The sequence below is a fragment of the Mustela putorius genome, unplaced genomic scaffold (genome assembly GCF_011764305.1).
Source record: "Mustela putorius furo isolate JIRA1106 unplaced genomic scaffold, ASM1176430v1.1 tig00003853_pilon_pilon_pilon, whole genome shotgun sequence".
Classification (NCBI taxonomy): Eukaryota; Metazoa; Chordata; class Mammalia; order Carnivora; family Mustelidae; genus Mustela; species Mustela putorius.
This window is the reverse complement of record NW_025422005.1, coordinates 45,289,504-45,312,886: the sequence shown is the minus strand read 5'-3', so window position 1 is coordinate 45,312,886 and position 23,383 is coordinate 45,289,504. Positions and strand designations below refer to the sequence as shown.

The 23,383-nt window shown below is 35.8% G+C and overlaps 1 protein-coding gene across 4 annotated transcripts in view; it reads right to left on the bottom strand.

Moving 5' to 3' along the window:
• Positions 1–480: 480 nt before the first annotated feature.
• Positions 481–23,383, bottom strand: part of PRKAA2 (protein kinase AMP-activated catalytic subunit alpha 2) — a 65,118-nt gene continuing 42,215 nt past the window's right edge. For 2 of the 4 annotated variants that reach the window (XM_004751619.3, XM_004751620.3), the window contains exons 3-9: positions 17,973–18,066; positions 16,775–16,919; positions 15,026–15,113; positions 13,445–13,669; positions 4,524–5,028; positions 2,781–2,907; positions 481–1,343 (exon numbers count right to left, since the gene is read on the bottom strand). In XM_004751619.3, coding sequence (XP_004751676.1) covers positions 1,105–1,343; positions 2,781–2,907; positions 4,524–5,028; positions 13,445–13,669; positions 15,026–15,113; positions 16,775–16,919; positions 17,973–18,066 — 1,423 coding nt within the window. In that variant the 3' untranslated portion in view covers positions 481–1,104. Of the gene's footprint in view, positions 1,344–2,692; positions 2,908–4,523; positions 5,029–13,444; positions 13,670–15,025; positions 15,114–16,774; positions 16,920–17,972; positions 18,067–23,383 lie in introns of those variants that run through there. The other 2 variants (XR_006601759.1, XM_045064592.1) reach the window with 2 other exon arrangements.

Genomic DNA, 23,383 nt, shown 5'->3' with positions numbered 1-23,383 from the left:
TCAGCCACTAAGGATCAGACAACAAAGAAACTGGTGGTGGGAAGGTAGGGGTGGGGGGAGGGCGGGGGGGAGGGAGATGGCTGTGATAATAAACTTGAACTTTAGATGAAGAATTAGCATTGTGGGATGCAGGGGGACATAGGCACACACTCCCCACCACCACATACATTAAACCAAAGGTAAAAGTTCTATTTTAAGGGACTGTTGGTATTTTGCTTTGTTTCATTTAACTATTTTATCATGCTTGTGAAATACAAAAATAAATAGAGGCAAAAAGAATTTGAGAAAGGTAGTTTTGAAGGCATGTTTTTAAATGATGTTAAGTTTAAAAAAATGTTTTTTATGAAAAACCAAAAATTGTAATTTCAGATGTTCTAATACTGAGTAGAACACCGAAGACTCTTAAGTAAATATATTATCCAAGGAAATCTCAAATAAAATCTCTAGCTGGTTATAAGCTGTTTTTTTTTTTTTTTTTAAATAAGCTGTTTTTAAGGAACCTGGAAACCAGTTATCTGTTTCAGGACCACAACCCTTCTGTTAAACACTAGGCAGTATTTTCAAAACCTAAAACTACTAGAAGAACTTGGCTTCTGAAATTCTGGGGGCCAGCCTTTAAGATTTCAACATTTAAATACCATCTTACTAATGGCTGTGTTAATTTTTTCTTAATCTTGTGCAAGAAGACTGGGTGCATAACACAGCTTAAAGCCTGCTGAACTTTAGGAAACAAACTGGATTTACCTACACTAAATAGTAGAGCAAAGAGGTATTGCCAAACCACCCTTTGACTGAGATGACTCACCAGTGAAGAAACTCACAATTTTAAAGTAACAATACTCTTCATCAATGTTCACCAATTAAAGATACTGCCTCTATGAATTTATCATAGGCAAAACAGAAGTATAGACGTCTATATGTAAATAAAATGTCGGAGTTTTTTGTTTTCAATAATTTCAATGTCATTGAGTGTCCCCTGGAAATACTCACGACTCTCCATCAGTATTCCAGAGTGTATGATATCCATAAGTAAAATAATAATTTTAAGAATCTATCTGATTTTCACAGTGCTATAACAGAAAGACAGAAACTAAAGAAACATCATCAACGGGCTAAAGTAGTGATAAGACTGGCACACATTTCAAAAAAATCCATGGTGTGACTGCCTAGACGGGGTGGAACTGAAGACAATGTGCTTCCAGTCAAAGAGCCAGTGAGAGAGCCAGAAAGTGAATGGCTCTCCGCAGTTACAGAATCAAAACTTGATCTTGGTCTATGTAAGCCAGCAGCAGAACAGGAACGCTGAGGTGTTGAAGAACCAGACCTCTGCTCCACCACCTCATCTGAAATGGATGAAAGAAGAGCAATTTATATGAAATGTGTATTTGCCCAAGCCCTTCTTATGAAGATGCTATATTCAGAAAACTGAGTAAACATATCTGAACAAGGGAAACTTCATGGATGGCATGTTTCAGAGTTTTAAGAGCAGGGGTAGCAATACCCCTTTCCTCTCACAATTATAACAGACATCACTCATCAACTACAACACTAACAGTCAAAATGTCACCCCTAAATCCTTCTCAGAATAGTATTTGGCATCCGCCTTGAATTTAAACTGATATCCCATCTGAAGACAGAATATCCCTGAATGATTATTTTTCTTGCAGCATATCAACAACAAAAAACAAACATTAAAATAAAAAGTTACCATTATACAGTGGTTCTGAACCTTCAGTACACAATGGTGGGGATGTGGTAAGGAAATCTTGTTAAAAATAAAGATTTCCAGGGGCGCCTGGGTGGCTCAGTGGGTTAAGGCCTCTGCCTTCAGCTCAGGTCATGATCCCAGGGTCCTGGGATGGAGCCCCGGAGTCAGGCTCTCTGCTCAGCAGGGAGTCTGCTTCCCCCTCTCTCTCTCTGCCTGCCTCTCTGCCTGCTTGTGATCTGTCTGTCAAATAAATAAATTAAATCTTTTAAAAATAAATAAATAAATAAAGATTTCCAGTTTCCCAGGACTCACCTCTAGAAATAAATTCTGATTTGGTAGATCTAAGGGTAGTTCCCAACAATCTGCATTTTACTAAGAACTCTGGGTAATTCTGATGACAGGCAGTGATAGCTCAGAATAAAATTTAACTGTTCTGTTGAAAACAACTTCCCTAACTGTGAACTCAGTTCTCCTCTGGTTCTGTCCTGCACCTGACCCTTGGTTTACTGTTTTTATCCCACTTGGGCCTCTGGACTGAACATATGGTTCATGAGGGTTTGACTTCTGGCACCCACTAAACACTTAGACACAAACCACAGCCACCTTCCTGATTCCTTCATCTCCTAAATGATTGGGGCATCAAAATCCAACCTGAATACAAGGAGAGACTCATTTGGCCAACCAGGATGAGGAAAGCTGATGAACAGAGAAGTTTAGATACTACAATCCTAACAATAAGAAAATATGAATGAAGAAATGTGACAAAGAACCGGACAGCATCATGTAATATTAGGTAAAAACTGCCTCCCTGTTATTCCTTACTTTAGCTCCACAACGAACACTGCAAGCGAGTTTTTTATGCCAAGGAGGCATGTCTTTTGAAGAAGTGCTGGGTTAGAGATATTCCACGTCTTCAATACTCTTCATTTCACTTGCATTTTTAGTTAACTCTAGATTACTTTAAAACCAGCATAGAAGACCCACCCACCATGTCTTTGAGATGATTTTAACATCTTGTCAACTAGTGCCAAGTTTTATCTTCTCAGAGCTCATGCCTGCATAGCTTCCTTACCATCAATGCTTTTAAAGTCCAAAAGATAGCTTCTGTTGTCAACCAGATAAAGTTGTAAGCTCATTTTCACATAATTGCCAGTCACTGGATTTTTTCTTCTTACACGAAGATGGTATGCATTCACTACCTAAAATGAGAAACATTTTTAAAGGAAAAATGTTAAAAATAACAAGCTACAGTGTCTCCCTTATTCTTATTGCAAAGAATATTGAAATAGCTGACAGGTGGGGTAGAGAAGGAATTCCTGAATCATCTTCTAATATTACATGACACTTTAATATTTATTTAATCTCCACTAATAAAATTGTCTGTGCAGATCACCAGAAATTTAAAGGGAACTCAGAGATTATAGAGTCCAGCCTTCATTCTAGCTATACCTTTGCTCTAAATGTCAACAACAATTCTGGTCACCCAGACTCAACTTGAATACCTTTACCTATTAATACGGAGTAGGAAGAATAAAACAGAACTAACGTTAATAGTTTGCATTAGGCAGTATAAACAGGTACTGTCACAAAATTTATTATAATTCTGTGAAGAAGTATTATCTGCCCTTTGAACAGAAGAAAACTGCAGCGCAGAAAAAGATGATTCTGGATTTTCAAAACATCTATCAGAGGAGTTTCAGGGCACCTGGGTGGCTCAGTCATTAAGCGTCTGCCTTCAGCTCAAGTCATGATCCCAGAATCCTGGGATCAAGCCGCACATCCAGCTCCCTGCTTATTAGCATGAAGCCTGCTTCCTCCTCTCCCACTCCCCCTGCTTGTGTTCCCTCTCTTGTTGTGTCTCTCACTGTCAATTAAATAAATAAAATCTTTAAAAGAAAAATTAGTTCCAAATTTTTTTCAGTATGGAATTTTAAAGAAATTAATGTCTTTCTTTTAACTAAATTGCTTAGGAAAAGCATATCTGTTTTTAAACGGTTTTAAGGAACTATTATCTTGTTTATTCATTTCTTGTACAAATAAAATGAAAATGAAATGATGTTTCAAACATGTCAAATGAATATACACAAGGTATATTTGAATATTTTTATTCTGTCATTAAAAATACATTCATAGTCCTCAAGAAAAGAAGAGTAAAAGATATCTGAAATGAAAAAAAATGCTTTCCTTCCTACATATACTCAAACAGAATTGCAATGAATTTGAGCACTAATTTAAAAAAAAGAAAATTGGGAGCTAAGAGTAAGAAAAATATACCATAACCAAGGATTAAAAGCACTAGCCAAATTAAAGAGATTTTCTTAACCTAGAGAAAAGTATTTGTTGACTGAATAAATATGTCCTGATGGTATCACTTGTATTGACCCCTAGCTGTTATAGCTAGTGGGAAAAAGAAAAGAGAGAAAAGTAAAACACAGCATCTTCAAAGACACATGACTTTGTATTGCTATGATGCAGACAGAAATAGGTGGACTATTTTCTCAGGTGATTTCAGGTTGATTACTTTCTGTTTCTTGGCCAAGACTGCTAGTCTCTAAAAATATTGTAGGTCCGCAGCATTAACAACTCTTCATGCTTTCAGAACTGTGTTTAGTTTGGAATGCACTTGGTATATTAATGGAAAAAATGGGGTTTATCATCCAGAAACACCAAGACCACTAAATTTGTATCTAAATCAAAAACAACTTTTTTAGAGACCTAAGTACTCAACTCAGTAGATCAGAGCAGCTTACTATACCAAAAAAAAAAAAAAAAAAAAAAAAAAAGCAAATGATCTTAAGATATTACAATTTCCTACCTTCCATTCAAAATCCAGCTGCTTCATAGCTCGGTAGACTTCAGCCATAATGTCATACGGTTTGCTTTGACTTCTGATTCCAAGATGCCACTTGGCTTTTTTCACAGCTAAAGATTTGGGCTTAGTTGTATTCAGTGCATCCAATGGACATCTCGCTTTAGGACTGTCTGCTATAAGGGGTGGCATCCTTTCTGGATGAGGTTTCAGGCCTGGGGGAATATGCATGGTACTATCATCCATAAAAGAACCAGATGGGGGACTAGAGGCGAGGTAGAACTCACTGGCTTGGTTCATTATTCTCCGATTGTCAATGATAAGATGATAAGCCACTGCAAGCTGGTCTTGAGGGTCACCACTATATAAACTGTTCATTACTTCTGATTCTGTACACTCAAATTTTTCACACACTTCTTTCACAGCCTCATCATCAATGACGTTAGCATCATAGGAGGGGTCTTCAGGAAATAAGTAACTGGGCAAATCTTGTTTAAACCATTCATGCTCTCTAGGAAAAATACCACAATACACTATTGTAAGAACATGCTTTGGCAAGTCCCAAATAATTTAGACATGGGGCAATAAAATATAACAGAATCAGAAAGACCTGTTCTCTATATGATCCTGAATGAGCTAATTAAACCCCACCCCTGAATAACTATGATTATTCAGACTTGGGTACTTGGCTGACATTTCTGAAAAATTAGTAAAATGAGCCTGTCACTTCAAAGGAAACAACTAGCAGTATTTTTTGCCAATGATAAAGTTCAACCTTTCAAGCAAAATTTTAGAAATTTATATAATTTGTATCTGCCTCCATGAGTTTGACAGCTTCCTACAACTTTAAGACTTTTCTAATAACTTTATAATGGTAACAATGAACATGGTTTTTAATACTTTATAATGAACATGTATGTCACCATTTGGAAAATCTTTTTAACTCAATAACCCGGTATTTTCAGAATGACCAAGGTAAAATATCTACAAGCCGGTATTTTCAGAATGACCAAGGTAAAATATCCACAAAACACACACAAAAAAAGACCAGTGAATTTTAATTAATAAAGTACAAATATACACTGAGATGTTTTCTAATTTATACTGTAACTAACAAGTTAAGCTTTGGCTTAAGATCAAAGAAAAATATCCACAACTCTCTGAAAGACTGTTAAAATGTTCCTCCTTTTCCAACCACTTATTTGAGTGGTATCAGATTTTCTTCATAGACTGCAACCAATACAAACATACTGCAACAGACTGAAGAAGTAGACCTAAGAACCTAGCTGGTGTCTCTCTTAGTAAGCCCAACACCTAAGAGACTCTGAAAAATAATTCTACTCTTATTACCATTTTTTAAATTTTTCATAAAAGATGTGTTATTTAGATTAACATGTAGTAGCTTTACTGTTATTTTTAAGTGAATTAAGTGTTTTTTTTTTTTTTAGGTTTCTCAGTTTCAAATTTTTATATGATAAATACTGATATGACCTGCATTAAACAACACAACTCTTTGGAAGCCTCAATTTTAAGACTATAAAGGGGTACTAAAACCAAAAAGATTGACAATCAGTCTCCTAAATCTTATTTTATCACACTTCTGAGCTTTTGCACATCCAAGAACATCCTGCCTCTTTTCATCTGACCAACTATGTATTATTCCTTCGAGACTACACAAGCACTGCTACATGATAGAACTGGGCACCCTCTAAACTAAATTCAGATCAATCTATATTTTGCTTCAATGCTTTCTATTGACTGATTGTTTCATTTATGAATTTTAACTAAGTATAGTATAGCAAAAAGACATTCTTCCTCTCAGATTATATTCTAGCAGAATACAGATAAATATTCACAAAAATAAATATATAGTTTCAAATATACAAATATGAAAATCCTGTGATAAAGATTATAAGAGGAAAACATAGGGTAAGATAAAAATATATAAATCAAAACGGGAGCCATGTAATTAGGGAAGCTATGGAGTAATATTTAAGCAGGTATCAGAATGATTAGAAGTCAGCTGGGAGCAAAGAGCTGGGAAACAGGTATTCCCAGCACAAAAAACAATGCAGGTAAAGACTGAGACAAAGAGTTGTGCCATGTTCCAGAACAGAACTGAGGCCATGAAACTCATGAAAACAGGAGTTATAGGTTGGAGGGGCAAAAGCTATCAAATATTTCTGACAGCTATAGGCTAGAAGAAAGATTCTGGGACTAGATCCTATGCTTGATGAAAATCACTGAAAGATTTTACAGAGACATGGGTGACATAATCTAATTTGCATTCTGTAAAGATAATCTTGCTTGTGATACAGAAACTGAAGAGACAAAAATGATGATGATGATAATGCTGATAAAATAGTCCAAGTAAGAAATGATGGTGTGCCAGGCCTTGAGGATGAATCTTCTACAGCTTCTAGTAGATCTTTCTATTGTAACACTCACACTTTCTTATAGGTATTGATTTTTTTCTTAATCTTACTCACCAAACTCAGAGCTCCTTGAAACAGAGACCATGCCTTATTTAGTTGTATTCAACTACCAAACACAATGTATATGTTCAATAAATGCATAATAAATAAGTGACAAATACATAAAATATGAAAATCAAAATTAATCCATTAATGTGTTTATTTCCTATATCATACTAAGCACCAAAGGCTTGGTAATAAAGATGCGATATATTAATTTCTCCCATAAAACAGGAGACATTATATATCTAACATTTTAAAAATATTAGTGACAAATAGGGAAGATGAGCATTTCCAAATGAACTCCAAAAATTCACTCTTCCATGAAATCATTCAGAGTACTAGCAAAAATCATCAAAATCAGGGCACCTGGGTGGCTCAGTCATTAAGTGTCTGCCTTCGGCTCAGGTCATGATCCCGGGGTCCTGGGATCGAGCCCCGCACTGGGCTCCCTGCTCAGCAGGAAGCCTGCTTCTCCCTCTCCCACTACCCGTGCTTGTGTTCCCTCTCTCGCTGTGTCTCTCTGTGTCAATTAATAAATAAAATATTTTTTAAAAATATCATCAAAATAACTTTCCTAAAACCATGGAAATTTACCAAAAGCCTGCAATAATCTGAGAAGTGTTTACTCAAGAAAATAGCTGATCTCAATAAAAACACTGAGATCTGAAACATTTTAAGTTGCCTTATACCCATCTTCCTTTTCCCACTTCTATGGTAGCCTTGAAAACCAGCAGTCTCACAATCATGGTAGCCCAGAACACCTAATAACCTAATAACGGCCTAACAACCACTAAAGGAAAGATAGGTTTAGAATTAGAGCAGAATAGGTTTAGAATTCTCCAAAAGTCCTAGCCTCAGGAAACTGTAATTATTTGACACGTCTGGAAGTTCCCTGGAAATCTCCATTTTGGATGCCTTGTCTTTTTCTGACCTGATTCAGAGTTCCCTCACTGCAAATAGCCTTCTCCCCAGGACATTTGTCAAAAACAACCAATGGCAGGCACCTGGGTGGTTCAGTGGGTTAAGGTCATAATCTCAGGGTCCTGGGATCAAGCCCTGCATCGGGCTCTCTGCTCCGCAGGAAGGCTGCTTCCCCTTCTCTCTCTCTGCCTGCCTCTGCCTACTTGTGATCTCTGTCTGTCAAAGAAATAAATAAAATCTTTAAAAAAAAAAAAAACAACCACCAATGGTAACTGTGACATCTCAACTGACTGAAGAGGCAGTAAGATTTGGGGCAAACAAGAAGCTAACCATAAACCTTAAAATGAAAAGTTCAGGAATAATAGTTCCACTGAGGTCTTTGAAATACTCTGATATATTCCTGGGACTCAAGCAGCCCAGGCATATATTATGCAGGGCTGTGTGCTTACCTAAGAAAGACCCTCATTTCTAATCACTGGCTGACTTTGAAGCTCTCTGCTAATGTGGAATAAAGACTAAATCAGAGTTAAAAGCTTCTCTTTGGAGCAATGAAGACATACTCCAACATGTACACACAATCACTTAGCAAAGGCTGTGAGACTTATTAGATCAAGGCATTTAAGGAAAACTGTAATAATAAGATGACCATTAAGCTAACTAATCAGAGATTTCAGTGGCCAACCATGACAAAAAGTACAAAATCTGGGGAATTAATTCAGTAAAATCACTAACAAAAGGAACAGCAACAAGAATTACAAATTAAAGGCATACATCCAAAAGAAATGGAAACATGTGACCATAAAAAACTTGTACATGAATGTGTATAGCAACATTATTCTTAAGAGCCCCAAAGCAGAAATAACTCAAGTATCCATTAACTGATGGACAGATAAACAAAATGTAGTGTATCTGTACAATGGAGTATTTTTAAAGAACAAAGGAATAAAGTACTATACATGCTACGCCATGAATGAACAGTGAAAACATTATGCTGTGTGAAAGTAGCCAGATTCCAAAGGCTACATGCTACAGGATTCCATTCATATGAAATTTCCAGGACAGACAAACCCATAAAGGCAGAAAGTAGATTACTGGCTTCCAAGGCATAAAAGGAGGGGGAAATGAGTAATGACTGCTAATGGGTATAGAGTTTCCTTAAGGGAATTAGAAAATGGTGATGACTATACAACTTTGTAAATATACTAAGAACCACTGAATTATACAATTTGAAGGGACAAATATACAGTATGTGAATTATATCAATGATATAAATGCTTATAAAATGATAAATAAGGAAATAATCTAAATATTTATTTCTAATTCATTCATTTGCACGAAGGACCATAATTATTTACCATAAGAAAACTGCCAATTAAAAAGTCATAGTCAGCTTTTGTTTTCAGGAACAGTTTCTGAATTAACTCTATCAAGATAAGCAGTAACCAGAATGTTTATGAGAGTTGGCCTGAGACAATATCAGTTCATTTCCCCATCAGAAATTAAGTCTTTCTATCACTATTACCTGATACTCTATTTTGGTACTTAAGACTAAATGACTTAAATGAGTTATGGAAACACATGAAAATGAGAACACAACAATCCAACATCTTCGAGATGCAGCAAAAGCAGTTCTAATAGGGCAATATAGCCCTACCTCAAGAAATAAGAAAAAGGTCAAATAAACAACCTAAACTTGCACATAAAGGAATTAAAAAAAAAAAAAAGAACAAAGTCCAAGGTGAGTTGAAGAAAATAATAAAGAATCAGAGCAGAAATAAATGACATAAAAATTAAAAAACAATAGAAAAAAATCAGTAAGAGGCACCTAGCTTGCTCAATAAGAAGAGCATGTGACTCAGTCTTGGGGTGTTGAAATCAAGCCTCACATGGGATGTAGAGATACTCAAATAAATAAATAAATAAATAAATTTAAATAAAAAATAGAAGATCAATAAAATTGAGAGCACCACTTTTATTCAATATGGTCCTGGAAGTCCTAACTACAGCAATCAGACAAGACAAAGAAATAGAAGGCATCCATACTGGTAAAGAAGTTGTTAAACTGTGACAGTTTAATATCCATCGAGTATGGATGCCTTTGCAGATGACATGACATTCTACATAAAAAATCCTAAAGACTCCACCAAAAAACTACTAGAATAAATTCAGTGAAATTGTGGGATACCTAGAAATCAGTAGCATTTCTATACGCTAATAACAAAGTACTAGAAAGAGAAATTAAGAACATAATTCCATTTACAACTGCACCAGAAATACTAAAATATAACAAGGAGGTTAAAGACTATATTCATGGATTGACAGAATTAGTATTGTTAAAATGTCTATACTGCCCAAACCTATCTGCAGATTCCAAGCAATACCTATCAAAATACCAAAAACATTTTTCACAGAACTAGAAAAAACAATCCTAAAATTTGTATGGAACTATAAAAGACCTCAAATAGCCAAAGTAATCTTGAGAAAGAAAAATAAAGCTGGAAGTATCACAATCCCAGATTTCAAGATATGCTATAAAGCTGCAATAATTAAAGCAATGGTATTGGCACAAAAATAGACACATAAACAGAACAGAATAGAGAGCCCAAAAATAAACCTATGCTTATGTGGTCAATTAATCTAAGACAAAAGAGGCAAGAACATGCAAAGAAGAAAAGACAATCTCTTCAATAAATGGTGTTGGGAAAATTGGAGAGCTACATGTAAAAGAATGAAACGGGACCACTTTCTAACATCATACACAAAAAATAAACTCACAATGATTAAAGACTTAAATGTGAGATCCTAAGAAAAACACAGACAATAATATCTCTGACACCAGCCTTAACAATTTTCTAAATATGTCTCCTAAGGCAAGAGGAACAAAAGCAAAAATAAACTATCAGAATTACATCAAATAAAAAGCTTTTTGCACAGTGAAGGAAACCATCAACAAAGCAAAAAGACACCCTACTAAATGGGAGAATATACTTGCAAATTATATATGCAGTAAGGAGCTAAAGTCCAAAATACATAAGGAATACAACTCAACACCAAAACAAAACAAAATAAAAAATCCAATCAATTAAAAACAAGCAGAGGACCTAAACACACATTTTTCCAAAGAAGACATGTAGGTAATCAATAGACACATGAAAGTATGCTCAACTCCTGTAATCAGGGACATGTAAATCAAAGCCACAAGGAGATATCATGTTACACAATTAACATTGCCAAGGACTAAAATAAAAAAGACAAGAAATAATAAGTGTTGACAAGGATGCAGAGAAAAAGGAATTCCACACTGCTAGTGGGAATGTAAATTGGTAATAGTCACTGTGAAAAACAGTATAGAAGTTCCTCAAAAAATTTAAAATAGAAATACCATATGACCCAATAATTCCACTACTGGGTTTTTACCCAGAGAAAATAAAAACACTAATTCAAAAAAATATAAGCACTCATATGTTTATTGCAGCATTACTTACAATAGCTAAGATATGGAAGCAACCTAAGTGTCTATCAACAGACAAACGGTAAGGAACATGTAGTGTACATATACAATGGAGTACTGCACAGCCCTAAGAAAAGATGAAATTGGGGGTGCCTGGGTGGCTCAGTGGATTAAAGCCTCTGCCTTAGGCTCAGGTCATGATCCCAGGGTTCTGGGATCGAGCCCCACATCAGGCTCTCTGCTAGGCAGGGAGCCTGTTTCCTCCCCTCTCTCTCTCTCTCTTTCTCTCTCTCTCTCTCTGCCTGCCTCTGCCTACTTGTCTGTCAAATAAATAAATAATCTTTAAAAAAAAAAAGAAAAGAAAAGATGAGATTGTGCTATTTATAACAAAATGAATGGACCTAGAGGGTACTGTGCTAAGTAAAATAAATCTGAGAAAATAAATACCATATGATTTCACTTATAGGTGGAATTTTAAAAAAAGATATGAAAAAACAAATAAACAAAAAGCAGCATCAGACCTATAGAGAACCAATGACTGCCAGAAGGGGGGTTTGGGGGAATAAGCAAAATGGGTGAAGGGGAGAGGGAGATGCAGGCTTCCACTTATAGAATGAATAACTCACAGGAAGCATATCTAATTTTCTTTCTAAGGAAAAGCCAATTAAGTGACTGAGGCACCTAGCTAGTTTGGTCAGTAGAACATTTGACACTTGAACTCAGGTTTGTGAGTTCAAGCCCCATGTTGGGTGTAGAACTTATTTAAAAAAAAGAAAGAAAGAAAGAAAGAAAAGAAAAGAAAAGAAAAGAAAAGAAAAGAAAAGAGAAGAGAAGAGAAGAGAAGAAAAGAAAAGAAAAAAGAACTGTGAACACAAAAGATTTTTTTTTCCTGCTAAGCACATTTCTATAACTAAACTTGGTGCTATATACAATTACACATTTCTTTTATGTAGGAGGCCTGGAGCACTTAAGAAAAATAAACCCTTCTTGCAGTCTAAGAGATAGGCAGCAATCACATAAAAAACCATGTCATCATTTAAACATTCCAGGAGTCAGTGTCTAAACAGCCATTCTGGCTTATGAAGATAAGAGGAGAGATTCTAGAAAGATGGCAGAAGAATGTGTTTGTAAATGAATAAACGATGAAATGTTAAGTAAGAATAAAAAAAAAAAAACCTCTAAGAAACATAACCTGGTAAGTAAGGAGTAAAAGGCAATGCATTATCGTGGCTTGTGTATGCTATATAAAGGTCATATTCATAATAACACCAGCCACTGCAAGTTCCAAGGTTTCTCACATAACAAGAAATCCTTCACAGTGCTAGCAGCTATTTTTGGATTCAAAATCTTAAAAAAACTTTTAATGTTTCATTTCATCAACCATGTGTAAAATACATAAAAGTCAGTCTGTATTACACATAAGATTTATTCAGTTTCTCAGCATATACTACATTCATGGGCCATCTAGCATTGTGTGTACTAAGATGAGTAAGACACTCTCTCTACCCTTATGGAGTTACAATTTAGAACTGGAAAAACACACACTGACATTTGAAATAATAATGAAAAAAAACATAAACAAAATGTGAAAATCACAGAAGTGGAAGCAATTAACTTTGCCGAGGGGAATCCAAATTGATTTCACAAAGGAGGTCATATGTAAGCAGAATTTTAAAGGATGAATGGAAGTCTGTCGGGTCAAAAGAGACAGAAATGGCATCAGAGGCAGTAATATAAATTAGAACATCAAGGCATAAAATACATGTTATGTTTGATGAAGAAGGAAAAGCTGAGTGTAGCTGAAGTGGGTGTGGTGGTAAGTGCAGGAGTGAAACCTCAGAGTAGGAAAAGGAGCCCGCTTAGGAAGGGCCTTAAAGGATTTGCTACCTCAAGGAAAAAGTATGGGAAACAATCTGAAATATTTAAAAGATAAGTGACATGATCAGGTCTGTGTAAAAAGGAAAGCAGAATTCCTATACAATAAGTATTAGAGAGTCTAACATAAGGCAGGCACTCAATTAGTGATACAATTATTAATATTATAAAATGTACATAACAGTAACAAAAAGAAGAATCACCTTATATCTTTGATGGTTGCTCGTTTCAGGGGATCAACCTGCAGCATATGCATCAAAAGAGTGGCAACAGAACGATTGAGATATTCTGGGATATAAAAAACACCCCCTCGGATCTTCTTAAATAACGTAGGTACATGCTCATCATCAAATGGGAGGGTGCCACAAAGAAGGGCATATAAAATAACACCACAGCTCCAGATATCAACCTCAGGACCTGCATACAATCTAAGAGAAAAGAGGACAACACCAACCTGAAATGCAAGTGCCATTTGTTCTCATCCAAGTATACCTGCTTTTGTACACACATGGTGTAGACTCGGTGTATATTCATTTGCAAGCCTTCAATGAAGTCCATGTCACACCTCAACACTCAATGCTTGTTCGCCATAAAAAATTAGTCTCGGCAGTTACTATTCAAGCTTTCCAAAAGAAAATGTTACTTTGTCACAAATTCACAACTTACTATGGTTGGTTTTCTTTTAAAGGAAACATCAAAGTAAATGACTATAAACTTGAAAAAATACTACTATAGTGTTTAGGCTAAATCCTTTTATCACAAAACTATAAGAAACAAAATTGCATATAAAATAGAATTTTCATCCCTGATGTGCCTATTTTAAAGAGTTTCTGAAGAATTAAAGTGCTGAACTAGTCCTGCAGCAATCTCTTTGACAGTATTTGTCCTGTATCATGTTATCCTGAGTATGACTTTTATTCTAATCACTTGTTAGATTAGCTCATGGAACTAAGATTAGCTTTGTTCCACATAACCTATGTCTAGAATATTATTTCTTTTTTCTCTCACCTTTCTGCATTAGTAAAATGTCTCTGATACCCCACTGACAAATTCAAACCTGGGTCTGAGGTAACAAAGGAAATCTCTACAATTCCAATTAAAAGAATATAAGCCATTTCAAAAAATTGCTGCCCCTCATTTATATCATTTGTGGTACTTGTCCAAAACTCCTATACCTGCTCCTTGCAATAATACCTTTTCTTTATTTTCTCTCAGCGAATTCGGTTAACTTTTTAAATCAGACATAGTCTGTAAAAGTCTTCTGTTTACCACTGCAATCTGTGTAAATATTTTTTGAATATACCAATGAGTAAGTTCCAATCCCTACTTAAACAGTTTAATTTCAGGAATGACAATACTATCCCTGAAAAATCTCATTCTTCTCAAGACAAAACATAAAATTATACTCTATACAGTACCTTATAAAAGAATATATAAATTATTATTTAAGGACAGTGTCTGGTAAGTAAATGATGACATTAAATTTAACAAATGCTTTCTCTTATCCATACTTTTCCAAAATGAAGAAAATCATGATTTGTTTCAGTCATTTTTTTTTTAAATGGAAGAACTCCTTAAATATACTCATAACAAAATCTAAACCAAATGTTTAAAAAATTGTTTAATATAATTGTTCTCTCTTCAACAATGGAACAATTAAAGGCACAATTTGTTCCTATTATGTTAACAATCTCATCCTCTGAACAGAACATATTTTAATTAAATGTTATTAGAATGAACAAAAGATTATAAAGAGCTTACTCTCTCCACTGATCTACTATTACCTGCCTGAGATGACTTCAGGTGCTGCATAATTTGGAGACCCACAACTAGTTCGCAGAAATTCACCATCTGACATCATATTAGACAATCCTGAAAATAAGAGTAATATTTACTTTGTGCTAGATATTTTTATACATAGACATAGATAAATACATGAAGAAAAATGTCAAGTCTTCAATGTTTTGTATATCATATTTTATAATTATTTTTAAAACAGTGGCAAGCACTTGAGAGACTAGAAGAAGACTATTTCAGAGTGCTTACACTCTGAAAAAAAAGATAACGCACATCACGAATGATTGGAATTAAATTCCTTATCTAACTAAAAATGTTGATTCACTTGGGTCACCTGGATGGCTGTTGGCTGAGCATCTGACTCTTGGTTTTGGCTCAGGTCATGATCTCAGGGTTGTGGGATCAAGCCCCATGTTGGGCTCCATACTCTCAGAAAATCTGCTTGGGATTCTTTCTCTCCCCACTTCCAAGGCCCTTCCCCCAACTGGTGCTCTCTCCAAATAAATTAACCTTTTTTTAAAAATGTTGATTCAGTTCACAAATATAAGGTTATTCTAAATTACATGAACTTTTCCAAACATAAAAGCATCAAAATATTATTTATCCATTTCTACAGTTGAAAGAAAGAAATAGAGACCATTACTTTTTATCCTGTACTTTCAAAGCCTTTTAAAACAATCTCTAAGTAGAAAACAGACATGCTCCAATTTATAAAAATTACATTCCAAAAGCTTTTAGTTTGGAAAGCTTTAATTCAACATAGAAAAAATAATCTATGGGGCGCCTGGGTGGCTCAGTGGGTTGAAACCTCTGTCTTCGGCTCAGGTCATGATCCCAGGGTTCTGGGATCAAGCCCCGTGTCAGGCTCTCTGCTCAGCAGGGAGCCTGCTTCCCTCTCTCTGTCTCTGCCTGCCTCTCTGCCTACATGTGGCCTCTGTCTGTCAAATAAATAAATAAATAATCTTAAAAAAAAAAAAAGAAAAAATAACCTATGGAACCAAAAATCTAGTTGAAGTATCATACTAAAGAGTTTTGTGATTTAGAGAAGGAAGAGAAATAAGAAAACTAGTTTCCTAGTTTTTAGATTAAAGACAAGGTACAGACAAAGAGTTTACATAAGCAACACTGAACTCGGCACATTTCCATCTGTCTTTCTATAACCTCTTACTTCCTAATCCTTTTGCCAAACACCCTACTATGGTACTCTTTCCAGGAATATTTACCCCAGAAACTGTTTGGTGCATTTAAATTTACATTTTGTTTTTTGTTTTATACCTGACAAAAACTCCTATTCTTTCTAGCAAGTAGTTAGATTTTACACTGAAGTCAACCCTTGATCAAATGGGAAAGGCTGTAAGACTTCAAAACTGCACACAAATTTTCAGGTATTTCTCTTTAAGTGCATTCATCAAAGGAAGTGCCCATATTTTCATTAGATTTTCTAAAGAGTTTGTGACCCCTCCCCCCAAAAAAGACAGGTTTTCCTTTAAGAGAAAATGCATATTAAATGGACATACCTTGAAACTGGTCCTCTAAACTTCTCTAGAACCATGTGAATTTTTAAAATTGTGTTTAAATGAACCTAACAAACCAACATGGAGACTGTGCATTAACCCCTTTTTCATGGTATCAGATTTATAAAATTGAAACTGCAAGTTCATAGTTCTTCAATAGTTGCTACTGACACACTTTAAAAGGCAACTAGTTCATTTCTGAACAACTATGGAGTTACATACCAAAATCGGCTATCTTGGCATTCATGTGAGCATCCAACAGCACATTCTCTGGTTTCAGGTCTCGATGAACCACCATATGCCTATGGCAGTAATCCACAGCTGACAGAATCTGCTGAAAGAGCCGCCTTGCTTCCACCTCTTCAACCTAGCAAGTATAAAAGAAGCTACACTAAGAATATTTGAGACATGTACACAGCAAGAGTTTTAGTTTCATAATCAGCCCAAATGTAACTGAGCAAGCTAATTAAATCAGGCTAGAATTCTCAACAAATCAGACAAAGAAATCAGAAACTTGTATTAGAGTTCAACATGTCAATCAATAAGGTTCTTTTTTTGCTCCTAGGCTAGGAAGATTTAATTTTCAATTAATATTACTAAATTTGTACAATGTTTTAGGCAATCAACAAGTAAAACATAATGTAAAACAGAACTTATGTGAAAGTGCTAAGAAAAGGAAATCCTCGAAGCTTCAACATAATGTTATGGAACAGATTTTTCACTGACATCATGTTGGCAATTAAGTGGAATATGTTCCCTAAAATCACTATTTTTTTTAAAGATTTTATTTACTTGCCAGAATGATGGCAAGAGAGGGAATACAAGCACAGAGGTGTGGGGGAGAGGCAGAAGCAGGCTTCCCTCTGAGCAGGCAGCCCCATGTGGCCTGGGATCATGACCTAAGCCAAGGCAGACACTTAATGACTGAGCCACCTAGGGTCCCAAAATCAGTATTTTGAAAGGTATATATGTATATTTTTAAGATTTTATTTATTTATTTAAGAGAGCGAGAGAGCAGGGGGAGGGGCAAAGGGCAAAGCAGTCTCCTCTCTGAGCAGGAAACCGGACAACCCCCGGATCATGACATGAACCAAAGGCAGATGCTTAACCAAATGAGGCACCAGGTGCCCCAAAAGATGTATATTATTTTAAGATTTTATTTTTAAGCAATCTCTATACCCAGTGTGGGGCTTGAACTTACAACCCCAAGTTCCAGAATCTATGTTCCATCAATTGAGCCTGCCAGGCACCCCTGGAAGGTATAATTTTTAAGAAAGAAAAAATGTCTAATATTCTGTATCTTTAGTTGGTCTTTATCACAGAAGCAACCCTGACTTTGAAGATATCTTTGTGGTTTGCTATTTCCTACTATCCTCTTCTTAGCTTAGGGGCTTACTGTACTAGATAATAAATTACTCACCCGTCCATGTTTACAGATGTAGTCAAATAATTCACCACCAGACACATATTCCATTACCATAAAAAAATCTGTTGGAGTGCTGATCACCTGGTATCTTTTTTGTAAATGAAAAAAATGATAAAAAAATGTTAGTTTTTTAAAAATTAAGCTGGTAATATTATTGCTACAATTTTGTATTCCAATGTTTTATAATATTTTAAGACAGCAACAAATTATGTTATCAAAACATCACAGAGATATAAACACAGCCTTACAAAATTCTCTGCTTTCTGAGGTTTATGGACTTCTCTTCAGATCCTTCCTTTCATGTTTACAAAATCTTTAAAATCCTTCATTCTTCAACAACTAAGCATTCATTTCTCCATTTATACAAAAAAATTTTTATGGTCCATAGAGATCAGGTATCATATTTAAACATAATTTAAAAATATTCTTGCTAAGCCTAAATGATACCACAAGAGATTTAATCAGTGAAATGCAGAAAGTGGTCAAATGACATTTTCTCCAACAAACAAAATGTGAAGGAAGGAAAGGGGGAAGGGAAGCCATAGATTTACAGTAAATCAAGAGACATACTGACCTACTGTCAAGAGACATACTGACATACTGATGAGTTTGCAGATTAAAATAGTAATATTTAGGATTTGCTTCAAAATAATTTGTGATGGGAGAAGTGGGAAGAAGCAGATAAAACAATACACTGGCAACTGCTGAAGCCAAATGACAAATACATGAGGCTTCATCACTTTGCTTTTGTATATATTAAAAACATTCCATAATGGGTAGGGCATATGGGTGGCACAGTCAATTAAGCAACCAACTCTTGGTTTCAGTTCGGGTCATAACCTTAGGATCCTGAGATCAAGCCTGGCATTAGGCTCCAGGCTCAGCATGGAGTCTGCTTCAGCTTCTCTCTCGCCCTCTGCCTTTGCCCCTCCCCTGTGCTCCCTCTCACTTTCTCTCTCAAATTAATAAATCTTAAAAAAAAAAAAAAGTTCCATAGTAAGAAATTAAGTAGAGAGATGAATGTATTTTTTTTTTAATTTACTTCTAGGCATTTAAAGCTGAGACCATTAAAAAGTGAGACTCAAAAAAAAAAAAAAAAAAAGGACTCTTAGCTGTATTTGAAAAAAATTTTATTAGAAGACAACTTCCCGGGGCACCTGGGTGGCTCAGTGGGCTAAAGCCTCTGCCTTCGGCTCAGGTCATGATCCCAGGGTCTTGGGATCGAGCCCCACATCGGGCTCTCTGTGAAACAGGGAGCCTGCTTCCCTTCCTCTCTCTTTGCCTGCCTCTCTGCCTACTTGTGATCTCTGTCAAATAAATAAAATCTTTAAAAAAAAAAAAAAAGACAACTTCCCGGGGCGCCTGGGCGCCTGGGTGGCTCAGTGGGTTAAGCCTCTGCCTTCGGCTCAGGTCATGATCTCAGGGTCCTGGGATCAAGCCCCACATGGGGCTCTCTGCTCGGCAGGAAGCCTGCTTCCCCCTCTCTCTGCCTGACTCTCTGCCTACTTATGATCTCTCTCTCTCTCTCTCTCTCTCTCAAATAAATAAACAAAATCTTAAAAAAAAAAAAAAAGACAACTTCCCCCCATATATCCAATTTTACCAAAGTTTTAAAAACAAATTAAATACAATTAATGTTTTAACTGAAGGTTACATTTAACACACATAAATGAACAACTGACTGACTTTTTAAATAGTTTTCTTTGTTTATAAAGGATTATCTATAATCTAGTTGATTATAAGCAATATCTAACTTATACTGAGTTACTATTTAGAGACACGAAGTATGTAGTTTTTGCATGGCTTACAGGCACCCAGTGAAGGCAGAAAAGGAGCTGAAAAGTGACCCTGATGTTACCCTTTAGAAGGTCTCAGAAGCAAGAGACCTTTGTGGTAAATTAGTCCACCCAGAATGGGTACCTTTAATTAATATGCACAACAGCAATTTTGTGCTATATGGTGGTTCTGGTTACTATTAAAGAGGAAAAAAAAAAAGGGCCAGGTCGTTGGTGATATAACTACATATTGCACATTTGAAAAAAAGACACATCATGTATGAACACTTAAAAAAAGCAAAATATTAAAGGTATAGTATGAAAATGATTATAGTTTCAGAAGAATTACTTCTAATAGCAATCTTCAGTCTTTGGGATGAAAAATGACAAGGTAACTCACTTTATATAAAATAAACTAACATAAATGAGTAATAAGGTTGAAATTACTTCAAATGAACTATGAAAAGGGAATTTTACCTAAGAACTCCAGAAGAAATTGTTCTATAAAAGCAATCTCACCAGGCACCAAACTCTAATTGCAAAAATTGAATTGTGTCAAGCAGGAGTACCTAGTCACCTTAATGTAGGCTAATATGATTTATTAACAGACTTCTCCATCACTTTTCTACCCTGTTACATCTTTGGGACTTATGAGAAAAACAGTGATGAAATTTTAATATATTTAGCTGCTGATTCTTTCAAGTATATCACAGGTCTTCAGTGGATACTGTTGGACTGAACTATTTCATGAAACCTCTAACTCCACAGTAGCCACTGTCCATGTCACGGGCCAATCTAGAGCAATGAAAATCACAGCCAGCCTTACTGACTTGCCATGTGCCAGACACTGAGCTATTAAATAGTGCTATCTACTCTTTGTTGAAAACCTACTTGTCTTGTACTTCATGAGATTGACAGCTCCTCTTTCTACTTGTAGAGCCTACAGCCATTCAGGAAGACACATATTAGACAATAATTCTTTTCAAAAGAATCTGTTCTTCAGTAGTCTCCTAATCAAAAACCAAGAAAACAAAGAGGCAACCCACGGAATGGGAGAAGATATTTGCAAATGACAGTACAGACAAAAGGTTGATATCCAGGATCTATAATGAACTCCTCAAACTCAACACACACAAAACAGATAATTATATAAAAAAATGGGCAGAAGATATGGACAGACACTTCTCCAATAAAGACATACAAATGGCTATCAGACACATGAAAAAATGTTCATCATTACTAGCCATCAGGGAGATTCAAATTAAAACTACATTGAGATATCACCTTACACCAGTTAGAATGGCCAAAATTAGCAAGACAGGAAACAGCATGTGTTGGAGAGGATTTGGAGAAAGGGGAGCCCTCTTACACTGTTGGTGGGAATGCAAGTTGGTGCAGCCTCTTTGGAGAACAGTGTGGGGATTCCTCAAGAAATTAAAAATAGAACTTCCCTATGACCCTCACATTGCACTCCTGGGTATTTACCCCAAAGATACAGATGTAGTGAAAAGAAGGGCCATCTGTACCCCAATGGTTATAGCAGCAATGGCCACAGTCGCCAAACTGTGGAAAGAACCAAGATGCCCTTCAACGGATGAATGGATAAGGAAGATGTGGTCCATATACACTATGGAGTATTATGCCTCCATCAGAAAGGATGAATACCCAACTTTTGTAGCAACATGGACAGGACTGGAAGAGATTATGCTGAGTGAAATAAGTCAAGCAGAGAGAGTCAATTATCATATGGTTTCACTTATTTGTGGAGCATAACAAAAAGCATGGAGGACATGGGGAGTTAGAGAGAAGGGGGTTGGCGTAAATTGGAAGGGGAGGTGAATCATGAGAGACTATGGACTCTGAAAAACAATCTGAGGGGTTTGAAGTGGCGGGGGAGTGGGAGGTCGGGGTACCAGGTGCTGGGTATTATAGAGGGCACGGATTGCATGGAGCACTGGGTGTGGTGAAAAAATAATAATACTGTTAATGCTGAAAATAAATAAATGAAAACAAAAAGATTAAAAAAATAGAACTATAAAAAAAAAAATCTTCAGGGGGTTCCCATTGCTCTTTGGTCCCAAGTAAATCATGCCCCTGCCTGAGTCTGTATTGTTTCCTCTTTGATGTCCCACCGTTGCCCTGTGTATTTCTTTCTTTCACTTAATTGTACTGCATTTCCTTCTGCCACAGAATCTTTGTATAAGCAGTTTCTGCTAACCTGAATCCCATACCTGACCTGTACTCCGCCCTTTAACAGTCTGCCAGTCATCCTTTCTAGCTTCGCTTAAAGGTCACTTCTTTAAGTCCAAGTCAGCCCTTTTTTGCTTGCACAAAAGCATTTCGTTAGCTTCAGAACATGTGTCTCAGTTTGTGATTAGACAATGATTGGGTGTGGACCTAGCAAAGTATCTGTAATCAAGTAGGCATTTAAGTAAACATATAAAGAAGCACTTTTAAATAATGTGAGCAGATTGGAGGAAAACCAGAATAATCTGAAACAGAAATTACTGCAACAATACGACAAAAATTCAATGAATAAAATGTCAATTAACCAGAATGAGGCTGAGACAAAAGGAAACATGATTTTTAAAATAAAGAAATCCAAATCCAGCTTCATATTGGGACTTAGGGAAAAAGGCAAATTCCAGGATTATGTTCTTAAATCTAGCCAAGTAAGCCAAATTTTTGTGCCCTCCAAAATAATAATAACATTGAAGCATTATAAGAAATCCAATAATGAAATTCATATATATAATACACTAATAAACTAACATGCTTTAAAAATTTTTTTCAGAAACAAGTATTTCTAATTAATAAAATAAAATTCAAATATCCACAAAAACCTCAAGCATTCTCCAGCTGACCAAGTTATATGCATCTTTAGGCAATATCCATTTATATAGCATATAGAACTCGGGAAAAATCTTTCCAAAGTTAGGCAAAAGTCAGTATTCATGAGTATGCCTTTTTGATGGTTATACCCATAGAGATTTCAAAATATTATTTCTATAGCTTCATATACAGAATAATATGTTTCTTTATTTAGAAATCAGTTATTAAAGAAATGTAATCATTATCCTTGGTTCATGGCACCTGTCTTTACTGGTCCTTGAATGGCATACTTTTATTTAGTTAACTATTTTTAATATTATAATAAGCACCTACAAACCCATCACCCAAACAAAAAACCTAGGACCTCAACAATACCTTCCATCTAACCATACAATGGAGCTGTCTTCCCCCTCCCACTGCTTCTCCTCAACCAAGTTACCCATCATCCTGAATCCCCTTCCTGCTTCCCTTGCTTTCTCTTTTATACAGTTTATATATATATACATATGTGTGTGTGAGGGTATCCCCCTGTCTTCATATATATGTAAAATTCATATTCTTATGTATATTTTTATTTTAATTGCTCTTAGCTTTAAAAAAGGGTATGATGTGGGCCCCCTGGCTGGCTTAGTCAGTTAAGTGTCAGACTCTTGACTTCAGATCAGGTCATGATTTCAGGGTCCTGGGATAGAGGAAGTATTGGGCCCCACACTCACCCCAGCAAGGAGTCTCCTTAAGGATTCTCTCTCTCCCTCTCCTCTGCTCCTCCCTCCGCTTGCATGCCCTCTCTCAAATAAA